The sequence below is a fragment of the Ictidomys tridecemlineatus genome, chromosome 8, assembly GCF_052094955.1.
Source record: "Ictidomys tridecemlineatus isolate mIctTri1 chromosome 8, mIctTri1.hap1, whole genome shotgun sequence".
Lineage (NCBI taxonomy): Eukaryota > Metazoa > Chordata > Mammalia > Rodentia > Sciuridae > Ictidomys > Ictidomys tridecemlineatus.
The window spans coordinates 73001155-73022399 of NC_135484.1; the positions used below are offsets into that span (position 1 = coordinate 73001155).

Sequence of the window (21245 nt, forward strand, 5' to 3'; positions counted from 1 at the left end):
CCTTGACCAGTGGTTAAAAGAAATGTCCATTCAGAATGAAAATTCATATCTGAAAGACTACAACTATCTTGATCTGTTTTTTTGGACTATCATTAGGTCTAGAATTTCAATATTACTACTTTGGAGAGAAAGAAAAAGTTTCCTTGGAACAGAGGATGTATGACAGAGTCCCCACTGCTACCCTGATCTGGAATCTTTTTCACCCTTTCATTATGTCTAGATATTTCTATATATTTACTTTAACACCTGTACTTTCTCTTTTTTCTTTGGGGAAATAATTCTCCCTTTGCTATACTGGGTTCCTTATAGAATACCTCTATATGTGAGGATGTGAATTAAAGGAGTTGTTGGAGCAGAAAAGAAAAGTGCAGGAGAATACTGCAAAAAGCACAGAGCATGGGTCTGAGACATGGATTATTTGTTCTGGCACCATAACTATCACTTCCCTATCCAGGCTATGGTTCCCTGCTTTATGAAGTGGCAGACCTGGACTAAAATCACCTGAAATTTCTTCCAGCTTTCAAATTCAGTTTCTATAAACTCAACCTAGAACTGTTTCTTACATTTTCTTTTGTTCTTTGTTTCAAGAGGTTTCTTTTATTTTGTCCTTGGCTAAAACCAAAAGTATAATGGGACTATGTAGTTGATCATTTTTGTAATAATCTTCTTCACTAGTATTTCTCAACCTTTTATTATCATAATCCTTCTCAAAAATGTTAGCTATAGTTTACCTAACTGCAGCCCTCATGAATTTTTAATGCCACAGCTCTGCTGTATATTTGTGTATACTGTAGCATATTTAAGCTGTATAAAGAACAAGATTCTCTTGCCCCTCAGAAACCAGTTTTTGCCTTTAGTGAGAATGCATATTCTGTGCATGAGGTGGGTACTGATGATAATCTTCCAACATTTCAAAAGATTTAAGAATTTTTTTCAATCCTTCTAGTATTACGTATTAACCAAAACAGTTTTAATATTCAGCTTTAGTATCATTTTGATAATCTTGGACTTATACTTTTATAGTTTATGGTTTACTTTTTATTATTTTACACTATGTTCAAAGTAAATACTTCGTATTTAATTAGAGATAAAAGAGGTAGGTGTAATTTTTATCAAAGGACTTATGGACTTTTAATATACACTATAAGGTATGGCTTCTGAGTAGTCCAAGATTTTGAAGATCCTTAACAGTACTAGTAGAAGAGTGCTTAGATGATACCTCTTTAGCTACTATATCATCTATATTTAAATTATTTAATTGTCATAAACGTGACACTTAGGTTTTTTTTTGTAAACATTTACCTAGAAGATACTTTGCCTGTAGCTATTATAGTTTTTATTGTTACTTGATTTAATGCTTTGCTTATTTATTTATTAGTTTCTCCAGAGCTTTTCTTATTACTACTTTTCCTAAACCTGTTTTGTATCAAAAGTATGTATGTATTAGGACTATACAAGCATGTATCCTATATTTTGGGCTATTGGATAATATAGTAATTCTTAAATAGAAAAGTTTTGTTGTTATTAAATAGGTAAAATTAGTTATTATTAAATCTACATAACTCTTAATTTATGGCCATTTTTTCAGAGATATAGCAGCTGCTATAGATCGAATGGACAAGTATAATTTTGATACAATGATTTATGTGGTAAGTAATCACAATAAAGATCAAAAGGTTATGACCCCTACATCATGAAAACAGCAGAGATAGAAATTATATACCATGTTGAAAAATACAGAAAAATAATTTTGTCAAACTCAAAATTCAACATTAAATATAGTTAAGGTAACAACCTTTTTTATATGTGGTGCTGAGAATCAAACCCAGTGCTTCGTACATGATAGGCAAAGCTCTATCACTGAGCTACAACCCCAGCCTGGCAGTCTCTATTTTAGAACGACTTTGTGTGTGTGTGTGTGTGTGTGTGTGTGGTGCTGGGGATTGAATCCAGGGTCTTATACATGCAAGGCAAACACTCTCCAATTGAACTATATCCTCAGTCCCTAGAAAGATTTTTTTTTAACTTAAAAATGAAAAAGTTCACATTGCTTTATAGTAAAAACATTGCATAAATCAGGAAAATTGTTATGTGAAATTAATAAATTCCACTGTAATGCAGTTGTTTTTAAAGAATTTTTTGTTTTCTAATAGTTTATCTCACAAAAAGTTTTAAAACAGTACTTTTCACTCACCTATCCCCAAAGGTAATATCTTACCATAGTACTTTTCGATATCAGGACATTGACATTTGTAAAGACCTTGTTCAGATTTCACCAATTTTTACACCTCTCATCTGTGAGTTGGGTTTCATTAAATTTTATCATGTGCATAGATTTATGTAACCATCACCACATTTACAACATGAAATTTTTCTTTCACAAAGCATACTTTCTGGTGATCAGCCACCAAAAAGTTAGTTTTCCTCCAACCCTAACCCTATAATATAAATGGAATGATACAGTATGTAACCTTTTGAGATCAGCTTTATTCGCCCACTATAATGAATGTTCTTGAGATTTATCCAAGCTGTTTTGTCAGTAATGTTTTGTTTTATTTTAATGACTGAGTTATCTAGTTTGTTCTCCCCTTTCCTTCCATTTCATGTGCAATCTCTCTTTTTATTAAAAAAGTTGCCATCAAACATCTTTTTATTTATTTATTTTTCATTACTGGGGACTAAACCCAAGGCCCTACACATGCCGTGGCAAGCCCTCTACCACTGAGCTACACCCCCAGACTTTTTAAAATTTTATTTTGAGACAGGGTCTGGCTATGTTGCCCAAATGTCAAACTTGAGATCCTCTTGTCTGAGCCCCTAAAGTAGCTGGGATTACAGTATGCACCACCATGCCTGGCTCAAACATCTTTTTAAAGTTTGTCTTCTTGAAAATAAACATCATAATAGCTGAGAGAGAGAGATTTAAATAGAAATCACAGAAAATTAAAGTTCATATTTCCTCTTGACTAGATGGAGTACTATGGCCCTTATTTCCCTCTCTTAGAGCACTCAGTTTAGATACTTTTTTATAGGCATCCCCTTTTCATATTTATATTAAACATACTGATTGACAATGACTTTAGTCTGTCAAAACTGTTTGATTCAGGTCCAACCTAGTTTTGTATAATTATTACTGTATTTTTATTTTAAATATTTTTTTCCCAAGACAGATAAAGGGCAAAAAAAGCATTTTCAGCAAGTATTCCAAATGCTGAAGATCATGGGATATGATTGGGCAGAAAGGTAATGTCTGCATGGTTCTTAATTGCTGCCCAGGGTCACTAAGTATTAGGTCCGCTAAGCCTGAAAATGTACCTAGAGAGATTTTTATTCAGACTTCAGATCTTTGTTTTAAGTTTTAGGGTGGAGAAGCGGAGTTGATTTTTATATTAATTTATGTTCTGATAGTATGTTTTTGTTCGATATTTGCCATCACTGTCTAGACTTTCAGAATTCTGAATCTCCCTCTTTAAAAGCAAGTAGTTTAAATTTAAAGTAGTTTAATCACCTGCTAGTGGTTATCTTATAAAATAAAGCTCTCTATTTAGTATGTTTGGGGCTTCAACAAGTCACATCTTGTTTTATTTTATTAATTTTTAAAACTTCACCATGAGGGTAGTTTGTGTTCCTCTCTGGGAAGAATATTTTGGTATACTCAGGATTACCAGTTCTTTTTTAGCTTTCTGTTGACTAAATGCCTGTGCATTTCAGGTGCCACCACGTGCCCTTTGGAGTAGTCCAAGGAATGAAGACAAGAAGGGGAGATGTCACTTTTCTGGAAGATGTCTTAAATGAGATTCGACTAAGGATGCTACAGAATATGGCTTCCATTAAAAGTAAATTCACATTTTGTTGTTGAAGTCATACCTTACATGATACTTTTATGTTTTACTAGACTTTCAGGCAATGTGATATAATTGTCTGCTGAACTTTCCCTGGCCATGTCAAAAGTAGCTTTCACTGATTTTTAGATGCCCAAGGTAACAGACCTGCTGCTCATGAATTGTTTATTTTAATAATCTGAATAGAATCTTAATCTTTTCATGGACAGTTCAGGCATCATCATTCTGTTGTCTGGGTTATTGTGTGAGGTTCCTATGTTACAAATTAGATACAGGTCACAAGCTCATATGGATTTATTTAATCTCCCTTAGAAAAATAAGTGTCAGCTATTCTAATATCTTACAAGGCATATCTGTAGGAAAAATAAATTCTTATTTCTTCCCTTTAATGAGGCAGGAAAAGTAAAAATTAGCCTAAACTAGGAAGGTAAAGTGCCCACTCTGAACTTGTTTGGTTTTAATTGTCAACACGCATTTTTGGCAGATTTTTTCTCCACCTCTGTCTGTGATCTTGGCAGTGTCAGGCAGGTTAAAGAAAGCTGCCTTTGTCTATTTCAGCAACTAAAGAACTCGAGAACCCACAAGAGACTGCAGAGAGGGTTGGGCTCGCAGCGCTCATTATTCAGGTCTGTTTAGATCTCTTCTTATGAGACCTTTTTGTCTGGTATTAGAACAAATCCTAGGGCTAAAGATTTACTGTCATTGTAGGACTTCAGAGGTTTACTCTTATCGGATTATCAGTTCAGCTGGGATCGTGTTTTCCAGAGTCGTGGGGATACAGGAGTCTTCCTTCAGTACACGCACGCCCGCCTCCACAGGTAAAGAGAGACCACAGGGAAACCACTGCCCTCCCCTAGGTTGGGACCTGGGTGTTGTAGTTCCAAGACCAATAGCAGGCCCTGTTTGTTGGGTTTTTCTAGCATCTCCTATTCAAAACCAGTTAAAACACAACAGACCTCCTTTTGTTGTTTTTAAATATTTATTAAGCACCTACAAGAAATGCCTTTATGTATATTAACCTTAATTAGTTCAAAATCATGCTGCCAAAGAATGTATTATTGCCTACATTTTACAGATATAGAAACAAATCGAGAATTTGAGGATTCAAATTGAGATTCAATTTTAATTTCTCAATTGAGAAAATGGAGGATTCAGGTCAAATATGTTAGCACTGAAGTTTAGGTCTATATTAAGGAGATCAAGACAGTATATTTGAGGTAATGTTCATCACCTACAGTTATGTATGTGTCCTTGGATGAAGTCTATGATGTTTTTAACTTATAATAGTTTGGAAGAGACTTTTGGATCTGGTTATCTGAATGACTTCAACACTGCTTGCTTACAAGAGCCACAGTCTGTTTCAATTCTCCAGCATCTTCTCAGGTATGATGGGTTTTTGATATTACGAAGTCTGCTTCTGCTAATTGAATTAACTGTTGGTTGGTATTTTTGCTGACCACTAAAAAGTATGCCCCAAAAGTGTTTTTTCTGCCTTTTGAAAGAAGATGAAGGGCATTACTCAAGATCAATCTTTGAGTCTTAAAAAGGCTATCACCTCTGAATTAGCAGAAATGCCTGGCATCCACTAGCCCATTGTTTGGGCAGGTAAAGCCTGATAAAAGCATAAACTTATGGTTTTAGAAAAGAGCACCTTCTCACCCTGATAAGGAAAAATCCTCCCTTTGTGCAGCTTCTAAAAGGCCATACATCCTTCACTTGCTTGCTGGCTTCAGCTCAGTCTCAAATAAATTTATCTGCCTGTCTGATGCCCCTACACTGGGCAGGAGGCCATACCTGTTAGACTTGTTAACATAGATCAGTCCCAAGAAGAATGTGGGTAGCTGAAAATAAGGCAGTTATATTTGATTGCCAAACAGTAAAATTTACTCATGGGCAGCTAATTTGTGAAGGAAAATAAAACAACCTGATTTTCTTAGCCTTGAAGGTAGATTTTGTAGATTATGTTCCTCAAATTGGCTGGTGGCTTTGTACATTCATTTTAACAGCCATGATTTAAGTCTGCTCTGGACTAGGCCTAAGGGGTAGCAAGATGATTTAGAAAGTCCCTGCTTCAGGAATTTTTAAGAAAAATATGCATTTACCTTCAGATGTACACAAGTCTTTTTCCATATGCCCTCTACACTTAATGATATCAAGTAAGTCTTTTCACCCAAGGTCTCTTAACAACTTAGAGTAATGTGTGCATAGTCTGTCTCTGCCAGCTCTCCCTATCATCTTTCTTTTAGGTTCGACGAGGTGCTTTTTAAATCATCTCAGGACCTTCAACCCAGGCACATTGTTAATTACCTTCTAACTCTAAGGTATTTGATAATTTTCCTATTTTCAAGCATTAATGACATTTGAGACCTGATCTAACAAAGAACATTTCTTTCATCTAAAGATTTCCTATAAATAGATCCCTTGCCCTAAAAAATTGATGGTTTTGCTGCAAGTTACAGGAATTTTTGCCAATTAGCAATTCAGTTTCATTTGTTCATCAGGGACATAAAGAATAATCACTATAGTCAAATGAATAGGGACAACTACCCACGATGATCTGGGTAGTTACAGCACAGTGCATATTTGTTGTGATAGAGTGAACATAAAAGACAATTTTAGCTCAGACCTGGAGGATCATAAGGGACTTCTCAGGGGAAAGCAGTAGATATTAATCAGGAGAAGCATGTATCTAGGAAGAAGGAAAAAGCAGAGTTGAGCAAGAACTACAAGGATATTCCTGGAAGGGATGACAGATGATGTCTTTACAGGCCTCTTTGCCATGTACTTTTTGCTATTTAGATTTTCAGGGCAGTGGGTCCATAAAAGTATTTTAAGCAGAGGCACAGAAACATCAAGTCAGCTAGAGAGAGGGTAGAGATTGAATTGGGAGGCAAATCAGTGAAACTCTGATAGAAATTTTGTGGTTATTTTTAAAACTTTGAATAGAAGTTCAGTCTACTTTTACATAGCAACAGTATTAACTTCCTATAAGCAATTTTTTAATTTTTTTTTTTGTTGTAGATGGACATGATACATTTACTTTATTTATTTGTATGTGATGCTAAGGATCAAACCCAGTGCCTCACACATGCTAGGCAAGCACTTTACCACTGAGCCACTGCCACAGCCCCTCCCATAAGCTATTTAAGAAAGGAAATTTTGCTTTTACTCAATATCTACTAAATTGGAGACTTAGTTGAACTATTTTTTTTTTCAGTTATAGATAGACAATAGACATAATTTATTTATTTTAATGTGATTCTGAGGATCAAACCCAGTGCCTCACATATGCTAGGCAAGTGCTCTATTGCTGAGCTCAAAACCAGCCTTAGGACTATTTTCTTGACTAAATTTAATATTTCCTAATATACAGAGGAAATAAAGCCAGAAAATCTTAGGAAATATCAGTCATTAAATGAATATCCTAAGCATCATTTCTCTGGGACATTGTTCTACTTGCTGCCATACCTGAATAGAAAAGGTGTTTTAAAGAAGAGTAGCTTGTGTGTGTGGAATGGATTGATAACTAGTCTCTAGCCCACCTCCTCACTCTACACAGGGAAAAGGCCGTGGCATATTATACTTTTTAATTTTAAAGATTGTCCAAGTAAGTAAAAAGTTGTTAGAAAGGAATAACCTATATTTGTAAAACTAGCAATGAGGGCTGGGGACGTAGCTCAGTTGGTAAAGTACTTGCCTCACATGCACAAGGCTCTGGGTTCAATCCCCAGCCCCACACACACACAAAATAAATAAATGAAGGAGAAACTAGCAATGAAATTATAATATCAAGAACTTGGTAATAGAACCAAGACCAAAATTTAAAACTTGTTTTAGTTTGTTTTAGAAAAGCAGTGAACTTCAGTCTTAGCTTTACAACTTTGGATACCTCCTTTAGTGCTTCTAAATTTTGACTTATTCCAATTTGAGGGAAAAGAATTAGATATAACATGAACTTGATAACAGGAAATTTCTTGTTCCAATGATGATTTCTCTCTTTCTGTTTTAGTCATCTTGCAGCTGTGGCACACAAAACACTCCAAATAAAACACAGTCCTCCTGATGTGGCTGGGGTAGGTTATAATGAATGTCTTTCCTGGAATCCTTAGCAGCCTCAGACCAAGATTCCAAAATATTAGTAGAATTTTGTCAAATAACATTTTATTATTACACTATAGAAATGTATTTTCTGATTCAGGTAATAATTAAGAATTGGACTCTAACAACCAACGTTCATAAACTAAGAAACACATTTTCCTACATCCGGTATAGAGTTAAAAAGTTCAACCATTCTCACTCCATAAATGCCTTCTGTACTAGTCTTGCTGTAAGGGATTTAAAAATTTGTTCCCTTACTTATAGTAAACTCTAGGGCACTTGAAATATTATTCCTACTTTAAATTAGAAGTTAGAATTGCTTCTAAAACTTGCTGGTGCAGTGGCACATATCTGTAATCCCAGCAGCTCTGGAGGCTGAGGCAGGAGGATCAAGAATTGAAAGCCAGCCTTAGCAAAAGCAAGGCACTAAGCTACTTAGTGGGACCCTGTTTCTATATAAAATTCAAAAAAGTTAGGGCTAGGGATGTGGTTCTGTTGTTGAATGCCTCTGAGTTCAATCCCCGGTATCTCTACTCCCCCCAAAATTATTTCTCTTCTAAAACCATTCTTATTTACTTACAGGTAGCATGTTATTGAACATCTAACCATTCTTTGGTTTATTTTGTAGGCCAGACTTCATCTTTTCAAAGCTGTCCGTTCTGTCTTGGCCAATGGAATGAAACTTCTTGGAATAATTCCTGTATGTAGAATGTAATTTGTAATTAAAATGGTGTTTTAAAATGCTAAGTGAATTTCAGTTATTTCTTTTTAGATGAAATACGTATGACTTACCAACTTATTTAATCCTTATCCTTAACAAAGTAATGTGAGTTCCCTCATGGTCAATAGGTACTTAGAATTTGTAAAACTGAGTTGTGTCATTTTAAACTCGTGGTCTAATGGGGATAAAGAATTTAAACTATGACTTGACATTTCTTATAGTGTCATTCTTCCAGAAATTAATTTTGGGCAGGCAGGGGGGAATCAAGGATTGAACTCAGGGGCCCTCGACCACTAAGCCACATCCCCAGCCATATTTAATATTTTATTTAGAGACAGCAAGAGCACCTCACTCTTGCTGAGGCTGACTTTGAACTCGTAATCCTCTTGCCTCAGCCTCCCAAGCCATTGGTAGTCATGGCTAGTTCTGAAAAATAAGATTAAAAAACAATTAAGCATCTTTTTGGCAATATAGTTGACAACTACTCCCAGAGAGAACCTACCTCACACTTACCTTTTAGTTGATACATACTGGCAGCTTCCTATGTTAACTTCAGGCTGAATATATTTGAATAGCAAGAAAATTAATTGTACAGACATTCACAAATTGCAGTCCAATAGTTAAACTGTATTTGATGAGGAATTAAAAAAAAAAAAAACTTTCTGTATCTACATATTTGTTATGTAGATTTTGTGTGACTTGATGCAATAACATGAACTTGATTTAGATGAGTAGGATGTGATTTGTTTGATCAGCATGGCCATCCTCTGCCAGCATTTTCATTCACATCTTTTGTAAGTCATTCTAAGTGTTGCTAGAAGTTTTCTGAATATGAAAATTTTCATCTTTTTATAAAGAAAAACAATATGAGTCAAAGTTTCTCCAGTTGGAATAACCATTGTTTTATATTGGCAAGTATGGTTTACCTTCATCTAGAAGACTCATCCATACAGTCTCAATTTTAAGTGAGTTAGCTTCCATACTACTTTCTGCTTAAAATTCCCTTAGCACAAACATCCATAGAATAAAAATGTATAATAGGTACAACCAGAGATATGAAAAATTGTGCTGTCTATGTGTAATAAGAATTGCAATGCATTCCACTGTCATTTATTTTTAAAAAATCAATTAAAAAATTAAAATAAAATGTACAATAGGAACATGTTTTATATGTGCATGCAGTATCATCCCTCTACACTTCTGAGACATTTTCTCCTTCCCAGATCAATTTGAATCTTAAGTGATATGACACATGGACAGTAATGGTTAGAGCAAAGTCTTCACAAAAGCAGGTCCCTGAAAAAAGACTCATTAATTTCTACAACCAAGAACCCTATAACTCTGATTGCTATTATTTAGATTTATTTGGTTTTGTTTCACTTAAACCATGTTTATAGATATTATTTGCGAACAAAGAACCTTGATATGATTCTACATGCTGAAAGAAATTGGTTGGGTTTTCTATGTTTTTGCATTCTTAATGGTCATATCTACATTACAAAAAAAGTGATTAAACAGAATTCATATAAATAAGTTTATTGCTGAATTTCCCAATTAACATTATAGAAACTTTTTTAAAAACACTGAAATTTAACAAATTATTGAGAGCCCAACATTGAACCATACTGTATAAAAAAAAGTATAAAAGTGACATTAGAAATGTTTTTGAAAAAAAGTATACCTTCTAAGAGGAAAGAAATATGAACCAGACAATGAATGGCACAAATACAGCACTAAGTACTCAGTCAGTCACCACCCAGAATCATCGTCTGAGTTATGAAATAGATTCCATTACACATTCAAGTTTGTTTCTGAACTAGCTTGTCTCGTTTCTGACTCTTTAAAGAGCTAGGTCTTTACTGCTGCTGGGACACAATATTGTATGTGAACTGGAGAACAAGGAAGGGCCATCCTTCTCCCCTGGTACCTGAACAAGAGAACAGTTAGTACAGAAATGGCTTTGGCACTTTAACCCTTGAACATTGTCCCACACCTTGTTACTTGAATATTGTAGTTTCACATGATTTTAATACCATATCATTCTCCATACTTTTTATATACATTATTTATATATACAGTAATAAAATTCCTTCATTCTAAACAGTACAGCTTGAACCCAAACAGGCTCATGTTAAATCTCTGTATTAACAGTTCATTCATATAGCTTTCTTCTTGATTCTTATGTCATACCGTTAATTGGTTCTCAGTTTAATCTACCTTCCAAGATTGACTTAAGGCTCTAGTTTAATGCAAATAGTTTAGTGATAGTAGAAATCTCTCCTGAGGCTCAAATCACACTCCAATGATTCTCTCTTTTGAAGCTGTTTCACCCTGTTGGATGGATGTAGTGTCTTGTCTAGGTAATCCATAGAGATATATGGAAACACATACAAGAAGAGTACCTAGAGCAAAGGTAAGTGCTGAGGAGGAGGCAAAAAAAGAAAAAGAAAAGTTTAATTTGTGTTTGTGCTTTTAAAGCTCTATAACAATAAATTTCTGAAAATTTTAAATTAAGTATTTATACTGTCATAAGAAATAAAGCTAAAGATTCTGTTTTTATGATGGTAATATTTAGAAAGTTTGTCCATTCTAGCACAAAGGAAAAAGGGGTGACATTCACTGATCACTGAGAAAGAATAGTTTCTATAATTTGAATGTAAAATATAAATACATCGAATGCAAAAAAAAAAAAAAGCAGTGTGTGGGGCTGAAGTTGTGGCTCAGTTGTAGAGCGCTTGCCTAGCATGTGTGGGGCACTGGGTTTGATTCTCAGCACTGCATATAAATAAATAAAATAAAGGTCCATTGACAATTTAAAAATATTCTTAAAAAATACAGTGTGATGTGGCTTTTCCATGATATCAGAAATATGGAAAAGTTTAGAGTAAAATATACTTGAACAAAATTCAGAGTTAGGCGACCAATTATTCAAACCACTGAAAATTTCTGAATGGGAAGAGATAAAATGGTGATTCAGTGTATAAAATTACATGTCCTGCAATACTTTTTAAATCTTTATTCTGAAAATCAGAATACAAAAAACGGAATTACCACTTGTCAAAACTTGGCATGTAAGCATTATATAAATAAATGCTTATGATGAAATTCCATTAAAAATAGAACCATATTCTATATGGAGTACAATGGCAGCATCTTAATAGCTTTTTAAAAAATGGCATGCAGAGAAATGACATCAAGCTACGATTTTAATTCATGCCTAAAGAGAAAAGACCAGCTTTGCCTTCAAAAAAGAGGGGCAGTTTTTATCTTACATCTAAATAGTTAACTGAAAGCATTTTACACTGTTACCAGATTTTCTTCAGGAGCAAGGACATAAGAACAAATCAGAACTACAATTAAAAGTTCACCTAACAAACAAAAAAATCACCCAAATCAGGTAAGAAAAACATCTATGGAATGTCTGGAGATACCTAACACTGAAGTTTTAAGTGGTTAGCTTTATACAGGCAGATTCCCTGCAAAACAACCCCAGGAGATAGTGATGTCATTCCCATTTTACAGATGATGAAACAAATATAGGTTATGTAACTTCTCCAAGGTTATACAACTAATAAATGGTACAGGCTAGATTTGAATCATACTATTAAATGGTTTTCTGCAGCATTACTATTTATCTACCTGCATTTGTAAAAGGAATAAATTCTAAAATTAAATGTAAATACAGGCCAGGCCTATACTTAACAGACATTTGATAGATTTTCCTTGTGTGTTAGTTTTATAATATAGAACTGGTCAATAGTGAAAATGATTATACAGCGTAAAGCACCCTAAAAATATTTACTGCTTAAGTAATTCAGAAGCCAAATGAATGGCAGGAAACTTATATTAGAAGGACTAACATAGCAGTGGTGTCAGAAAGCTAGCTATAATATTTAACTTATATTAATTACATGAGAACAAAAATGTTTAAATGAAAAAATAAATCTTTATAAAATAGAAAATAAAAATCTAGACTTGGATTATTTTCAAAACCAATTCACACCTATCCAAGTCCAAAACAGGAAAATATAAGCTAAAGAAGGAGATGAAAATGTTTTCTGTTTTCTTCAAAATAATCCTAACTAATTTAATCCAAGTATCATTTTCTTGAGTACCGTTCATATTAGTTGTCCCCAAGAATCTATGGGGCATTGAATCATACTATAAAATGGTTTTCTGCAAAATTACTGTTTATCTACCTATTCCTATTGTAAGAGGAATATCAAAATTTGTACATGTTCTAGTCTCATATATTAAGTGGCATATTTGCATGCAATCTACAGACATCCTTCTGTATACTTAATGTGGTTATATAAATAGCTGCTCTACTAGATATAGTTCAGAGGATAATGACAAGAAAAAGTCTACACAGATGCATTTTTCCCCCCAATTTTTTCTAATGGCTGATTGAATTCATGGATGCAGAACCCACAGATAGGGAAGGCCTCCTCTTCACCCTGATCATTCAGGTCATCATGTATCTAACATCTCTGAAACAGAGAAGCCATGATTGCAAAAAAAAAAAAAACCAACTCTTTTTAATACCTAAGCAGTCCCCTCACTTTCACATAAAACCCCAGCATCCCTCAGCTTCAGCTCTAGGACCATTTAAAAAGCCTAACTATTGCCTCCTTACATTCCACACAATTGTGATTTGTAGTAAGAAAACTAGGAATTTCTACAAACAGCACAGCCAACTGCCATTTTTAATGAGATGAGTGAATCAGTAGGTGAAAGGTTCTTCCATGTTAACAACTAATATAAACTAAGACATACTTATCTGTAATCCAAACAGCATCACTGAAGCAATGGTAGAAAGGACAATGGCTGCTGCTGCAGAAAAGCCTTTCATAATGTTGTCTGTGTACTTGACCACAACAGAAGTATAGAGGCCTCCAACACTTGCAAGAACTTGAGATAGAGAAAGAGAAAAATCTTAACACTCAAATAAATAAAACATTCCATAACAATGAGCTAATTTCATTCCCAGAGATGCTACACTAATTTACCTAGAAAAAATACTATTTTCCTTAGAAGCAGTCAACTGATAGTTTGTACTAAAAGTATAGTAGTTCCTTCATAAATGTTTCTTGGATGCCTAATAATCTATTACTAAATTGTAAACATTTATTGCTGTCACATTTGACACTTTTGATTATGAAAGAAAATTGTTTTGGGGTAGAGTGCCACAAAAAAAAGTCAATAAAACCAAAATTATATTTTTGAACTGATATTCACAGTATCAAAAGAATAATGTCAAAATGCTATAAAGGTTTAAAGCAGATATATAACCTTAAAAAAAAGTAAAAAGGATCTACTCATAACCTTTAATTCCTGGATACTTACAGATAACAAACCAGACATAATATGTGTAACCATAGAAAAATCCTTTTTCTTTAATTTCAGCTCCATCTGACAAGTAGGCGCCAACTAATGTCACAACAATTCCTGATAGATACATTTGAATGTTTCTCACCCAAAGGGAAGTGTCGGAACTCTTTAAGACTTTTTCAAAATACACTCCTGAAATAAGAAAATTAGACAAGAATATATTAAAGATATTATGAATTAATTTAAAACATCTCATTTAGAACATACCCCAGAGATATATAAAGTATATGATTTGAGGCACAAACATTTATTATGTAGGTTATGACACATGATATACTGAATATTACGAATGTGCACTTTTACACCGAACATGAGGTTTAATAACTGAGTAACTTTAAAAGCTATATTTGACAGGAGACTTAAGAACAGTTAAGAACAGTTTCTGCCTTTATTGTAGCAGTTAGATCACAAAAGCTTATTAATGCCACTAAAAGACTCGCATTCGTCAGCCAAAAAAACTATACTATTAAATTATCTTAATCACACCCTTGTTGGAAAATAACCATAAAATCACCAGTTAAGAGTTTTTCCAGTGACATATCCAAAATAAAATTTGAATAGGACTTGCTGAGTAAAGACATCTTCCTATATAAGTTCATATAATGTCAGAAGGACCATAAACTAGGTAATAAACTTTGTGTATATGTTCATTTTTCCCCAAGTTGTGGGTCCATCATTTTTTTGTTTTGAGATACTCAAAGTTAGTATGATTCCCCAGACTAGAAGTCGGACACCAGTATTAAGTTTTTTATTTAAATGAATGCATGTTTGACAAGGAATTTAAGATTTTTAGATATAAATACTATGTTAGACTTAGGAACTGGTTCTCAAGTACTCATCAACCAAAATGTTTAATGAAAAATGATTTTTTTTTATGAAAGTATGTTAGAAAGAGCTAAAGAATGGGGGGAAAACTGCAAAATAGATATACTTATTTCTACTTTTGATTTTATTTCTGCAAAAACTACTTAATTATTCAGTGCTTAGTTTTTCTGATTATAATATTCTAATTATTAAGTTAGTTATTCAAATAATAATTCTTCCCAGCATAGAAGAATATTCTCAATTGTGTATTGATTCGCTGATCTAAATACAATGGTGGACACAAAATATTTAATTGCTCAAAAAGTTTGCTAAAAATCAAAAGTATATTATTTGGGGAAGGGTGACTATTTCTGTTTCTGATTTGTTGGCTCCTAAGAAAAAAAGTTTAGCATGATACTGGTTAATTAAGTATAGTCTGCTTCTAAAACACCTATTTCAAGTAGTATATTTCCATATTCTACCTGTCTTCCTAATCAAAAATAAAAAGTCCTAACACTTGAAATAGGTACAAATAACAAAAAAATATAGGTATAACTAATATATTCTTAAAGAGGTTCAACTTTTATTTCTGTTGAAAATATTTCTAAGGGCTGGGGATGTGGCTCAAGCGGTAGCGCGCTCGCCTGGCATGCGTGTGGCCCGGGTTCGATCCTCAGCACCACATACAAACAAAGATGCTGTGTCCGCCGAGAACTAAAAAATAAATATTAAAAATTCTCTCTCTCTCTCATCTCTCTCACTCTCTCTTTAAAAAAAAAAAAATATATTTCTAAAACACATTTCATTTCTCACATTGCACTTTAGTATTCATTATCTTTTCTTTATTCATTGGAGTTGTCCCTACACATATGTCCCCAGACTTTGTTTTCTTGATGGTAGTGATTTTATGCTCTCTTTCTCTCCCTTTTTAGATACTATGATTTTGTATGTTTTCTGAGTTATACTCCATCCATCTCCTCTTTCTCTTCTGTAACTCCTAGTCTGTTGAAGCAGAGGACAACTTGAGGCTATAGGCAAAACAGACACCAAGCTGGTCAACATTAACATCCTACTGGAGCTAGCCTATACAGGAAAATTAGAAAATGTATTTTGAGCTCTCCGAAGGCCAATTTCTTCCATTTTTCAGGAGTCTGTTTTCATTTACTTCTGGATTGTTGGCTAGAGTGAGATAGTCAAAGATGAAAAAAGTATGTTCTTAGAAAGCTAACTGCAAGTCTGAATAATAACTGAGGTCTGAACTGAGTCAAACAAGGCCACACATTTACTAGAAATAACAGCTGACACAAAACTATAAGATGATAAAGCTTTAATGAGAATAAAATTGTTATGACAAAGCAAGATAAATTAGGTCCATTTTTACAAGTTTTGACTTCAAAAAAATGTAGCAGGTAAAATGATATTTCCATAACTTACCTGCAAACCCTGAGCACAATACAGCAATTGCTATAGCACCAAATCCTAATAATGGATTCTGTTCCACCTGAAATATTAATTTAAAAGTTACTTTCAGTCGCTAACAAATAGAATTTATCCAACAGTCCACACAAATGAATTAAAAAATCAGTGGTACAGTTCTACCAAAAGTATATTCATATCAGGTATTCTATAGAATAAGACAGGACCGAACAAAACATAAAGACTGTTCCAGAAATCAACCAGAACACTTAAGTTAAAATGTATCCCTAAAATCAGACATAAGATATGCATAATATGACATGAATATCTTCTGTTTCCTAATACCAATAACTCTAGCATAGAATTTTGCATAGTTAGCCTGAATCTTAATTTTCATTTGTCACCACCCTAATTCATACACTTTATAGCATCAATCCTAGAACTTATTTATTCCCTAACAACTTGAGGATGAAGTGCTGGTTTTGAGACTCCCCTCTTTATCAAATATAGTATAACTTCTGTACCAAAATCAGTGCTGTATATTGAATTAATAAATATGATGATGATACACAGCTCTGGCTGTTAAATAATTTCATGTATAGGAAAACTGACAAATATACACTGTGAGACATGTGCCAATAGATATATGTAAATGGGGCCCCAATCTACTGTTTCAACTTTATTTTCTCTTTCTTACCTAAATTAATCTCCAGGAGTTTTCATCTGTCTCTCCTGAAAGATACTGTTTCAATGTTGCTGAAATTAGAGGGCTGACACTTGACTATAATGTAACAAGAAGAATACACCTTGTTCAAAATAAATAAGCCTAATGTAAGGAGAGTAAGTACCTGAGAGAGAAAGCTTGGTCTAAAATGTTTGTATGATGATAAAAGGAGAAACAGAAGACACTGTAGACCAGTGGTTCTCAAAGTGTGGTCCCTGGACCAGCAGCAGCAGCATCACCTGGGAATTTATTAGAAATGAAAGTTGTCAGGCCCTACCCCAGACCTACTGAACCATAAGCTATGGGAATAGGCCCAGCAATCTGTTTTAAATAACCTTCCAGTTGCTTCTGATAAATGGTAAAATTTAAGAGCCACTGCTATACTATAAACTGATTAACATAGATGCTTTCCTAGTAAGATCACAAGACTGGCACAAATACTAGGGAAAAAATCTTACTATGAGATTATCACTAAATCTGCTGGGAAGTTCAGACTAGTAAAAATCAGTGTCTAATAACTTCTTGACTTGCTTTCCTGCCAATTTAGTCTCTACAGTTAGGAAAAACAGTGATAAAAACAGCTTCTCTGGACTTAAATTCTGATAAGAAGTGATAGATGATGAGGTAGACTTAACAGAAACTTTGGAAGAAAGCAACCTTTTTATCCTAGCATGAGTGATAGCCAGACACAACAAGTTAAAGGACATGCACACTGTTCTTGAATAAACAGAATTTAATAAACTTCCAGTTAATTCCATGGCTAGTGGGATGATGGTTCGAGACATATTATGAGTTTCTGAAGAATGAGGTACTGATGAAGAGTTAAAAAGAACACATAAAGAAATCAACATGATCGCTGGGGTTGGTGGCACACGCTTGTAATCTCAGTGACTTGGGAGACTGAGGCAGGAGGATCATAGACTTGAGGCCAGCCATGGCAACTTGAGACTCTGTCTCAAAAAATAAAAAGGGATAGGGAGTATAGCTCAGTTACAGAAGACCCCTGGGTTCAATCCCCAGTATCACCGAAAACACAACAAAAAAAGCAACATGACTGCTTGAGGGCAACTTCACTGAATTCTGATTATAGGAACAAAAGAACTGAGGTGCAGATCACCAAGAGGAATATATAATAAGGAATTTCAAAACAGTATCAAGAAACTAAAAAATCAGAATAAGTAGGGCCTTATAAAAAAAAAATCTTAAAACATTAAAGCGAAGTGATGTCCAAGACTTCTGATTTGCTATTATAAGAATACCTTGCTAAGTAAGTTCAGAAGTCTCTTTACCAAGAAATTTAGAAATAGAATAATGCTAGTACTAAGTGATCAGAGCTGATATTGTTGTATAGAGTACTAGCCAAATGTTAAAGCAGACTTAGATGACTTGAACTTATGTCTAATGGTCATCATTGGAAAACAGTGTGGTTTCCTATTACTGTTAGATATGAGGTATCCCCAAAAGCTAATGTGTGAGACAATGCAAGAATGTTCAGAGGTGAAATGATTAGGTTATGTTTTAGCTGGGTGGTAGCTGTAGTCAGTTAGGGTGTGGCTGGAGGAGTTGGGTCACTGAGGGTTTGACTTTGTGGTTTATATTTTGTTCTCTCTTGCTTAAAATATTACAGAATTTTCTAGAGTGGCCCAAAGTAGGGTAACCTGCCCTGTAACTTGCTTTAGCTAACACCTTTTTTATATACATTACCTATGTGAGGTGAACCTAACACCTTTTCTATTGGTGTCAGGTATCAAAGTTAATATTTAACATTTAAAGGTTTGCTCTCAAATTATTCCTCTACAGTTTTATAACTGAATTAAATGTGTAGTGCATATCTGATAAATGTTTTGAAATGTCACCAAGAACATGAGCATGCTTCCACATCATCTAAAGGTAATAAATACTAATCTAAAACACATTTTCTGAAAATGGACAGTTTTCTACCAATTTAAAGAGGAACAAACTTGCTACTTTTATAAGTTCTCTTCACAGTCCTGGCTGCCTTCTCTTATGTCTAAGAGAACCACAGTCCATTTGTTAAAAGTTGAAGCAAGGTATTTAGTTGTAGAGAGAAACCCCTTACTTTTAGAAAATCATTCACTTGAGTTTCTCTTCCTACTTCTTCTTGGGGAAGAGTTATCAGTTATTAATGATAGAGGCATAGAGTGTTTTCTTAAAAATCAGGTATGTAGGGCTGGGGATGTGGCTCAAGCGGTAGCGCAATCGCCTGGCATGTGTGCGGCCTGGGTTCGATCCTCAATACCACATACAAAGATGTTGTGTCCGCCAAAAACTAAAAAAAATAAATATTAAAAAATTCTCTCTCTCTCTCTCCTCTATCTTAAAAAAAAAAAAAAACAACTCTTAAACGAGTTGTCTATACACATGGTTTCCATGTCTCATTTCCTATTCACTCTATTTTTATTTATTTATTTATTTATTTTTTATTGGTTATTCACTATTCACTCTTTTAAAAAAATCAGGTATGTATCTTAACATTCACTCTTAAAAACTTTTTAAAAGGCCTTTTTTTTTTTTTTTTGCCTATTATTGTCAGCAAACAGAATACTCATCCCCTGTCATCCCTATCATTGACAGAATATGTGCCAAAATATGAGAGACCAAGTTGAGAAAGAATGCAAACTAGATGGGCAAAATCTTCCTTAATATATATAGTCTTAATATATTCACCATATGGAAGTTGGCACAGTTGTAATCACAAATTAGCTACTAACTATCTTCAGACAAGTTACTTCACCTCTTTGAAAATATATTTTGTCATCCATAAAAGAAAGGGGATATTGTCTAAGGTACCTTCTGAATATAAAATGCACTTTAATACTTTTCTCTAAGAATAAAAGACAATAAGTATTACTATCCTTTTTAATAGTGTAATGCTAAGGGGGTAAAAGTCTATCAATTAGGCAAAGTTTATTTAAAATCATAGAAATTTAATCATACAATTTGATGTCTGAGTATATAAGATAGGAAGCTTCCTATTTTAGTTATGGTATGCATTTTATTTCTTACCACCACTTTTGTAGCTTGAGCTGGTTTCCACTGTACAAGGGTGACTCCGCCACACAGCATAAAAACTGAAATCCATTGTAATTTGCTGAGTGTCCGGTTCAACATTAAAACAGTACATAAAGCAGTGCAGGGAATCTTCAATTGGTAGGTCACCTGGAAACAAAAACAATTAATAAATTCAGCAAAAATTAGCCTCTAACACAAATATATTATTTCTGATGCCATTAACAGAAGTATTGAGAAAAAATATTTCATAACATGAAGAATAAAAACCTTCCTACTCTAAAAGTATTTTTTAAAATTCAGAGCCTTTGATTATCATTAATGCCGCTTACCTGGTATACTGCTGCATCCAGATTGCTAAGAGCTAGGAAAGCCATGTTGTTCTGAACGGCATACACTAACGATGGCACACTTAACTTCATCAGTTCCTTGGGGCTCCCCAAGACGTTTTCACTTAAAGATGTCTTGAATCTACCCAGACTACCAGTTTCTCTTTGAAAAGAAAAGTAGGAGATGAAAGGGTGGTAAGGTAGAAAAATTTAAAACATGGTTTAATAAAATTCCTATCACATAGGATAGTAATACTGTGTTAGGTCTACTGATATAATGTAACACACTTTAAAAAATAATTTCCAACTAATTTTATATTTATTCAAAGAAGCATACTAATGATACATTCCCATTTTAAAAATTAAAATTTCCCAAGCACATGCTGTAATTGTAATTCCAGCTACTCAAGAAGCTGAGGCAGGAGGATTCCAAGTTTCAGACCAGCCTAGGCAATTTAGCAAGGCCCTTTAAGAAAATAAAAAATTTAAAGAGCTGCAATGTAGCTCAATGCTACATAGAGGACCCCTGGGGTTGAATTCTTAGTACCATAAAAAATATTTTTTAAAATTCTACTTTTGTTATTAATTTTTTTTTTTTTTTTTACTTCCCCTCAATCCTCCCTCTTCCATGAGGGATCCAATTCTTACCCAGGGCCTACCAGGCTATTTCCAAAAACTGGGAAGTAAAGACTGACATGGGAGCTCCATCATTATTAATTTCTATGTGATGATAACTAGGTTCATGACCATCAACTTCTGGTCAAATATCTAGGAGTTTCTAAGAATATTAGGTAATAAGATATCAGGAAACAGAATTGCTAATAGAGATTACCTACTTAAAAAATCCTCTGCCACTTTACCATATTGCATTAAGTTCACTCTTTTAATTG

The 21245-nt window shown here is 34.0% G+C and overlaps 2 protein-coding genes across 6 annotated transcripts in view; one reads left to right on the plus strand and one right to left on the minus strand.

The window, feature by feature from the left end:
* Positions 1–8687, plus strand: part of Rars2 (arginyl-tRNA synthetase 2, mitochondrial) — a 61624-nt gene extending 52937 nt beyond the window's left edge. For all 5 annotated transcript variants that reach the window (XM_078019630.1, XM_005324724.4, XM_040283075.2 and 2 more), the window contains 9 exons: positions 1589–1649; positions 3167–3243; positions 3712–3836; positions 4401–4468; positions 4551–4660; positions 5130–5225; positions 6089–6163; positions 7852–7915; positions 8569–8687. In XM_078019630.1, coding sequence (XP_077875756.1) covers positions 1589–1649; positions 3167–3243; positions 3712–3836; positions 4401–4468; positions 4551–4660; positions 5130–5225; positions 6089–6163; positions 7852–7915; positions 8569–8655 — 763 coding nt within the window. In that variant the 3' untranslated portion in view covers positions 8656–8687. The remainder of the gene's footprint in view (positions 1–1588; positions 1650–3166; positions 3244–3711; positions 3837–4400; positions 4469–4550; positions 4661–5129; positions 5226–6088; positions 6164–7851; positions 7916–8568) is intronic.
* Positions 8688–10181: 1494 nt separating this feature from the next.
* Slc35a1 (solute carrier family 35 member A1) overlaps positions 10182–21245 on the minus strand; it is a 31271-nt gene continuing 20207 nt past the window's right edge. The window contains exons 3-8 of the mRNA XM_005324727.4: positions 20359–20518; positions 20024–20176; positions 16291–16357; positions 14008–14184; positions 13438–13572; positions 10182–11081 (exon numbers count right to left, since the gene is read on the minus strand). Coding sequence (XP_005324784.1) covers positions 10954–11081; positions 13438–13572; positions 14008–14184; positions 16291–16357; positions 20024–20176; positions 20359–20518 — 820 coding nt within the window. The 3' untranslated portion in view covers positions 10182–10953. The remainder of the gene's footprint in view (positions 11082–13437; positions 13573–14007; positions 14185–16290; positions 16358–20023; positions 20177–20358; positions 20519–21245) is intronic.